The following is an 8,210-nucleotide window of genomic DNA, read 5'->3' as shown; positions in this document are numbered from 1 at the left end:
GTTCTTCCACAGGTTTGGCTGCAAGTAGGTTCTGATTCCACTGCACAAGTCACAGTCCTGACTTCATTAAAGCATGTGTATTTACATGCTTTTTCAAAGTGGGACTTTTGTGTTGTGATTGTCAATGAGGCACAATTGCTACAAATCCCACATAAAACTCCCTTTTGAATTTAATCAGCAATCTTGTAATTCTCAACTATATGGAAAATAATGGGAAAGGAAGAAGCTGTTAAACTTTTCTATTTATTTTTTTTAACAGTGCCACAAACAATTATAAGGCCAAAATACACAATATTAAATAGAAAATCTAAAATTAAGTCGCTGGTATTCAGTGAGAAAGACTGAGGTATACAAACTATTTTTAAAATTGTGCGGAAATTTGCAATAGTTATGAAAAGGTGCTTTTCCATTTTCAGCTAGTGGTTCATTGTCCAAGTGATCTTCCTGTATACCAGTAACTGTGTAATTGTGACCAGCTGAACACATTGTCTTTAACAGCTAATGGTTCTTCAGAACACTTGAATTTTTTTAAACATTACATTTATTCTAACAGCAGTAATGTACTAAAATAAGACTATAACCAAAACAACTCATGATCTTCATTTGATATATCATTTTTACTGTTAAGTATGGAAAGTTTGTGGTTTTTTAGTTTACTTTGGAAGTTGACAAATGAAAAGTACACTTCAGAAATTGTCAGACTTATGCCAGAGAAAACAAGGCGTAAAACAGAAAAAAGAATGGCAGTGCCAAGTATTTTTTAGTTCTTCCACACTATATTGGCAATTGATAGAAGCTCACAAAGATAATGTAATTACATGACTTTAAAACAGAATTTTAAAGTTACAAAACTAGAGATCTTTTTGGCTGAGCATTTCCCTGAGTCTTCATTTTTAAAAATCACGTTAGACATCATATGCATAGGATTTGTTACAAAGGCCTCAATTAAAAAAGGCTGTATGCAAAAGTTCGAGACTTCTATTCTTAAAAAGCCAAAGCAACAACTGCTGAGAAAGCAATTTCAGTCTTCAGAATCTGGTATTTGTCCTAAGGAGAAAAGCAAACTTCAGATACTTTTGCACTAAGACTTTGATAATTTCAAGTTACATCATCACACGATTTGTGCTTTGTGAACAAGTCTAATGGGGGAGCTTTTAGGGCAAGACCAAAACAACAAACTTTGGGACTTCTACATAATTTAAAATCCTTTGGTTTTTATAGCATTTTGTGAGAAAATAGAAGGCACAACTGTGCATCAAAACTATATGATTTTGTATTTTAATCTACTTACATTGTTTTCATCAGCACATTGGACTTTCTGTAAGTCTTTACTTAAAGATGTGTTTTAGTAACAGTAATTAGTTAACTGTCATAAGGCTTCTGTTTGACCTAAATGCAAGAAGGCTATTTAGCAAGAAGGCATCATTGAAAAAGGTACATTCAACAAGATATGAACTGATGTCCATCCACTGAAAGTTCACCATTCTAGCTCAACGGGGTAGTCTCCAGTGAGACACGCTGTGCAATGACCAAGCTTTCCAATAAATGACTTGTCAGTTTTGGGGTTGTTGTCTCGTCTTGCTTTGATGCTTTCTTGCACAGATGATACCAGCCCCTCCACAGAAAGATAGACAACACTGTCTGCTCCTAGAGGAAATAAAGGATCATCAGTTAAAGCTGCAATATTGTAGCAAATGCAACGCTCTTTGGAAATGCAATCACATTATCATATAGTTTATGAAAGAGAATGACTGAAAAATTTTAAGATTGTAGAATGTCTTGCCCTTCTCAAATGCTTTGTGCAGGGAGCAGACTCACTTAAATGTAGACAGAAGGTTCTGTTGGGAACAAATATGTAACACGTAAGTGCAAACACAGAACCAAACTCCAGAGTGTATACTAAGACTCCCTGAACTCCTTGCAGTCTCCCAGAGTTAACCTTAGTTCAGGTCTGGAAGTAGATGTGTGTATGGCTAGTGCTTCCCAAATCTGACCACCAAGGACTACCAAGTCTCTCTGGGACCTGGAGGAGGGGAAGACCATCATGTTAAAAAAATCATGCAATTCAGGCAAATTTTCTAGCAGTAGGAATGTTTGATAGCCTTTTCATATCATTAGTTTTCTATCCTTTGCACTCATGTGGTGGATACTACTTAAAAATGAGATCCTACAAACTTGAAATATTTCCCTACACCTTCACAATAATTTGGGGGAAAAGATTCCATCACTGTACTAGACACTGAAAGTAAGTATTTAACACAGGAAATCGGAGTTTACAGTGGAACATAAACTGTCAATCTATCTTTTGTTCTGCTGCAAACACGACTCAAAATTTCAGGTTTTTAACATTCTTAGGTTGGTTTCAGATGTCATTTCTTTCAAAGTGAAATACATAATGCAGTTAAAATTATTTACATAAATGTCAATTTGTAGAAAATTCAGTGGGTGTTTACAAATTCTAAATGTACTTTTATGAATATCTCATGCAAGTGAAACTACATCCACTTTTCATTATAGGACTGATTTTCACTGCTTATTTTCTTCCTGGTATTTTGACTGCAGTAGCTTCTTTTTGTCAAGTTTCTCTGAAGGAGTTTTAAGTATTGGGAAGCTTTGTTGTCATACTTTATTTGCAACTTATGCTGATGTAATTAATACTTTCTGTTGTTTTGACAAATACAGCTCCCTAACTGTGTTAAAAAAGAAGTATGTAGCTGAATTGATCCACAGACTACTCACAATGCAGAAACCTACCTTACCAACCTTACAGCTCTTTAGTTAGTTTTGCCTGGTGCCTTGATATGTTCTGCTTTACTTTGAAATACAATATAAAATACAGTTGACAACTCTTACAAGAGGAAAAAAAAAGAAAGTAGCATTTACCTATATAGTTTGCAAGATCACGAAATTCAGGTCTGTTGGCAATGAGTTCTTCTTTAGTTGGAATGTTTATTCCCATGTAACAAGGAAATCTTATAGGAGGTGAAGCTACACGGATGTGCACCTGAATAAAAATAGTTTCAAAACAGGCTGATATAAGTTGATGGTCAGCAGATAATAGCAAAGTCTCAATTCTACACAGTGATAATGAACAGAACACAGCACTGCACAGAAATCACTGAAGGGTTAAAAGTAAGATAATGTGATAAAGTTTTTATCAGATGACAACACAGCAGGAGAAGGTAACACAGTTTTAGAACTTTTTTTTACTGTATTTCCTAATGTTCTTAGAAGGTTCCATCCTGATTTTACTTCTCATGATGTTCAATTCTTGATAAACAAGTTTCAGCTTACAAAATCAAACATTATACAGCACATTTTTGCTCCAGTGACTGATTTGCACATTGTTTTGCTTAAAAAAATCTTTATCAATTAAAAAAATGCTGCTCTGGTGACTTAAGATATATTTACAGCAGTATATGGTAGTACTCTTAGCACTTCCACAAGTCACACATCAGGAATACTTGGTTTTCTGATCTTAACTGATTTCTTTTTTAATTTGCCAGAGAGTGCTTTGTAAGTGGAGACCTGTTCCTGTCACCCCAATCACCCAAAAGTCAAACTCATACAAAAGAATGTTCTTGACCCACCTACACACTAGCCATTGTTTTTTTCCACATCTGCCCTTTTAAATAAAGCAACAATGCACAGTAAAATGAAGTCAAGCCCCCGTGCTTTAACCTCCCATCAACTTCCATTTACATCTGTATTTTACTGACTTAAATTTACTTACCTCTTTGGCTCCTGATTCTCTCAGTAGTTTTATTATGGGTGAAATGGTATTGCCTCTCACAATTGAATCATCAATGATAACAACTCGTTTGCCTTTAAAATTATCAGACAGAACACCAAACTTCTTTGCAACACCAAGCTGCCGTAACCTCATGTTTGGCTGGATAAACGTTCTCCCTACATATCGATTTTTACAGAGCACTTCAACATATGGTAGTCCACACTGCAAACAGGAGACAGTTAAACAGAATTAATACAGAAGGACTTGTTGTCTCAGCTGCTGTTTTTTAAAGTCACCTTAGGACTTAGTATGACTTCACAGTAACCAAAAAACATTTAAATACCTTAATGTAGAGGAATAATGACAGAAAAAACAAGGCAGGGGACTCAACAGGAGTAGCCTATGTACTGAAGATACAGAGCTTTTTCAATATGCAACTCTAACAGCCAACATCATTATAGTCCATTACAAAAAGAGATGTGTATAAAAATGCTTGGGGGAAAAAAAGAACAAGATAACATTCACCTTTTGAGCATAACCAAGAGCTGCTGGGGTGGCAGACTCTGGAACAGTGCTGACCAGGTCTGCTTCCACAGGTGCTTCAATAGCAAGCTGCTGCCCACATCTTTTGCGGACTGAATATACCATCTGACCTACAAATAGAAAGAAGTGTTTTTCTTGGTATGCATGATTCACACTTCCTCTAAGTCTTCTTTATGAATTTCTGTGTCAAGTTGCAGGCATAAAAGTCAGTCAGAAAAGTTCCAGAACTAATAACAACCACTTGCATAAAGTAATTTTTTATTTCCTGACATAATGTCACATTCTAACATTTGCATGCGTATCACTACACGGAGAACTAAAATCTAGTTGGCCCTAATTGACTAACTAACTAAAGGTCCTGTGGATGTTACAAAATCTATCTGCAGGAGGAAAGAAATAGAAATTATGCCTTCCTGTTCATAACATTCATATTCTATTTTTAGACAGCTTTTTCCAACAGACAAAATTTATGCAATCCTTCTGTCTGCTTCTGTCCGCTTACTGACTTTGAATCAGATGGCAAAATTCACCCTGAATTTAGTAAGGGAATAAGGGGACTCAAAAGCTTTTAAGGTCCTACAAAACTTGCAACGTGGGAAAGAACTGGAAGTGTTGTGATGAGATGAGGCATAGCAAAAGCTACAGCAGCAGTACCAAGGAATGTGAGAAGTAAAGATACTGAAGGGTAAGGTGACTGTGAAAGAACAGGAATTTGGGGTGAAACTGGCTTTATAAGGGTGGGGAATTGTACTGGATCAATGGATAGCATGTCCCTAGAAAGCAATGAAGAGGTTGTTTGCCAGATATGAGAATCCTGGCTAGTATTTTGAGAGCTTCTATTGAAATAATAATAAAAGCATTACACTGACAATGCCAAATACTTAGATAATGCATAGATTTACAAGTTAAATTACAAGCATCTTCCTGAAATGACACTTATTGCAAAGAAAACTATCAAAATAAAGGTATTTTCTAAATCCCGTTTCACCAGTCTATTTTTTAAAATGTTTCCCACGAACCAATAAAGTCTCTTTCTTCAGTCTCTTGCTTTTAAAAGACCCTTCATCTACCTTAATCATGTTCATGGCCCTTTTCATCCCTCCCAGAGGAGTATGCAGGCAGCCTATCTGAGGCTGTATCCACATCCAGAAACAGGAGGCTGATGTTACATGCTCCTCCTGATGAGTTTTATCTCAAAACCTTTGTCAGCCCATTCTGTCCCAGCTGTGCTCTGTAAGCTTATATCCAGTGGTACTTCACTATGAACACAGAGTCACTGTGCTCCAGGATAACATCTTACACTACTTAGGGAAGAGCTCTGTATGTAATATTTTTGTACCTTCAAAAATACTGTCTGGTCTTGCAAAATAAACGTATTCAAAGATGCAGAATGCTGATGGATCTCCTTCAGACCTTCGTACAACATCCAGCGTCTGGACATCATGTCTGGATATTTTCACAATCTCCCCAGGAAGGACCTCCCGATAGTACCTTGAAAAAGAAATACAGAGAAGTTAGAAATGTCCTCAAGCTGGATGATAATTCTGAAGTACAAACAAGAGTCAACTGACAAGTGAAAATGTTTTTGAACATCCTAACATGACAACTTACTTCTATCTTAGGATTTGACCTGAAGCATTTTAAGACCAACATGCTAAGACAACTGACCCTTACTAAAACTAAAGTCTGAATTAATATCCAAAAACAATACACTAAGTAAAATTACTAAACTTGGTTCCAGAGAATTATGGTACTTGTCCTATGTGTGAGACATACTGTACAGGCTTAATTGAGATTGAATATATTTTAATAACATAGTCCTGTATCAATACTAGAGAACTTTTCTATGAAAGCTAATAAACCTTACAGTGCAATATAAGAAATATAACCAAGAATAGAGGTGGTACCCAAAATAATCCTGCCTCACAAGCCAAATCTAGAGAAGTATCTGTCTAGAGATGACAAATAGCTACCCCCAAATGACATAAAGCTGACTAGAAATGTACCTTCTATTTCTCAAATCTGCAGAAGTATGGAATAGTTAGGTTTAAGTATGGAATAGTTTAAGTATATTATGTTGAAGTGTTTAACCTTATTAAATATTTTTCTATATTCTTTACTGAGTCCTCAGGTGGCTATTCTAACATCTAAATCTATCCCAAAATATTGAAATATTCTGGACATACAAATCTGAGGTGAGAAAATCTGTGTATATTCACTGGTCAGATACTAGCAGTAGCAAGCAGCACTAGCTACTGAAGAAGTTTAGAAAAAATTGCTTTATTGAAAACACACAGGATTCAGCTGATTGTCCTACACAGTGATCTTTTCTTAACAGAAATTTCAAAGAAGTTTCAGGAAACAGTTAATCTTTTTCTAACAAGGAGGCCAGCTTACCAAACAGCACATGCTACAACTCAGGTTATTTCAGCCTGTGAACTACCAGTGTAACTTTTCTGTAGGTGAAGAATTATTTGTAATGCAACTATGCTGCTGAAAATAAGGGCAAAATGAATAAATTATATGGGTAATCAGGTATAATGCAACAAGTAAGAGGCATTTGCTTTGTGACAGTAGTTGTCTTTACTGTTAATTTCTGCACACATAATTCTTTTTTTACAATCATCTGTTTGAGAAAATAAACTGGCAAAAACCAGGTCTAGCAAAAATATCCTCCAGAGCAAACTAAACCTTGGTGTCTTCATGTTGTTATAATTATGATATTTGGCAACTTGGGATTTAATGTTTAATCACTGTGTAAGGAAGAGTTTTCAGATAAAGTAAGAATTAGGCCACTTACTCTGCACCAATAGACAAAAAGCTGCAGGATTCAGAAGAAACAACCCATCCTTCTGTTTCAGTGTTATCTTTTCCTGAAGTAAAAGATTTCAGTTAGCGTCCCCCATTTTTGTTACCATGACCTCCCAATCACATTTTTGCTGCAGTATCTGGTTTGCTATGGTTTCCAAGTGTGCAATTAAAGACTATTGTAATTTCTAACTAAAATGTATAGCATTCCACTGTTTCCACCTTTCCACTATTTAAAAAAAATCCCAGACACATCCACAAAATAAACATCATAATTCTGTTCTAGGCAGAAGCGGAGTAACAGCATCATATTCACAGCTCATGACGAGAAACAGTTCAGGTAACTACCTTTGTTATCCCTGCACTATTTCAAACTTTTCAAATTCTAGTTCAGTGACTTTAGATAGACATAATTACTTTTGTTGACACAAGAAAATCCTTACTTTCCCTAGGCTGAATAGGTTGATAAATGCTTTTGATTACAATGGATGCTGGATTGAATTCCAATGAGTTTTGAGAGTCACAGTTATAGGAAAGATATAATTGTGTCACATAGGGTAGGAATGTCTATATGCTTTAAAAAATCTGGGTAATTTTTCTTGTGGTTAAAATTACTCAGTTTTCTGAAGATATGGAAGAATTCACTGCTTTGCCTTTGAATTATTTTAGTTTGCAACAAGTGAAGATATTTTCTTGATATACAGAATATCAACAAAATGACAAGTGGAGAAAATTGTTGATTTGCAGGCTGAACAGGAACACAAGGAATTTTTCCCATAAACTGCTTGTGTAATGGTCCAGTCACTACATGTGACAGGGCTGCTTGGAATTCAGAGGTACATTGCAAGTAATCCAGCACTTTTTTCCCACCTTACTATAGGAGAAAAAAGGAAGAAACCAGACTTGTTTCTAGACATTGTCCTGAGCAACTGGTTTTAAGTGGCCTGGCTTGAGAAGGGATTTGGACTAACAACCTTCAGAGCCCCCTTCCAACCTCAACCCTTCTGTGATTCAGTTCATCACTGCTTTCTTGTTTAAGCAATGGGAATTCTTTAAATTGTATTACAGTTGGGATGCTTAACTGTGGCTATCATTAGGCCACTAAGATTCCCTGTTATCTGGGAAT

The 8,210-nt window shown here is 35.9% G+C and overlaps 1 protein-coding gene across 1 annotated transcript in view; it reads right to left on the bottom strand.

The window, feature by feature from the left end:
* Window positions 1–222: 222 nt before the first annotated feature.
* PPAT (phosphoribosyl pyrophosphate amidotransferase) overlaps window positions 223–8,210 on the bottom strand; it is a 43,211-nt gene continuing 35,223 nt past the window's right edge. Inside the window, exons 6-11 of the mRNA XM_054633444.2 lie at window positions 7,077–7,149; window positions 5,616–5,767; window positions 4,259–4,386; window positions 3,734–3,955; window positions 2,884–3,004; window positions 223–1,647 (exon numbers count right to left, since the gene is read on the bottom strand). Coding sequence (XP_054489419.1) covers window positions 1,478–1,647; window positions 2,884–3,004; window positions 3,734–3,955; window positions 4,259–4,386; window positions 5,616–5,767; window positions 7,077–7,149 — 866 coding nt within the window. The 3' untranslated portion in view covers window positions 223–1,477. The remainder of the gene's footprint in view (window positions 1,648–2,883; window positions 3,005–3,733; window positions 3,956–4,258; window positions 4,387–5,615; window positions 5,768–7,076; window positions 7,150–8,210) is intronic.

Source organism: Agelaius phoeniceus, chromosome 4 (genome assembly GCF_051311805.1).
Source record: "Agelaius phoeniceus isolate bAgePho1 chromosome 4, bAgePho1.hap1, whole genome shotgun sequence".
NCBI lineage: Eukaryota > Metazoa > Chordata > Aves > Passeriformes > Icteridae > Agelaius > Agelaius phoeniceus.
This window is presented reverse-complemented; position numbering and strand designations above follow the sequence as displayed.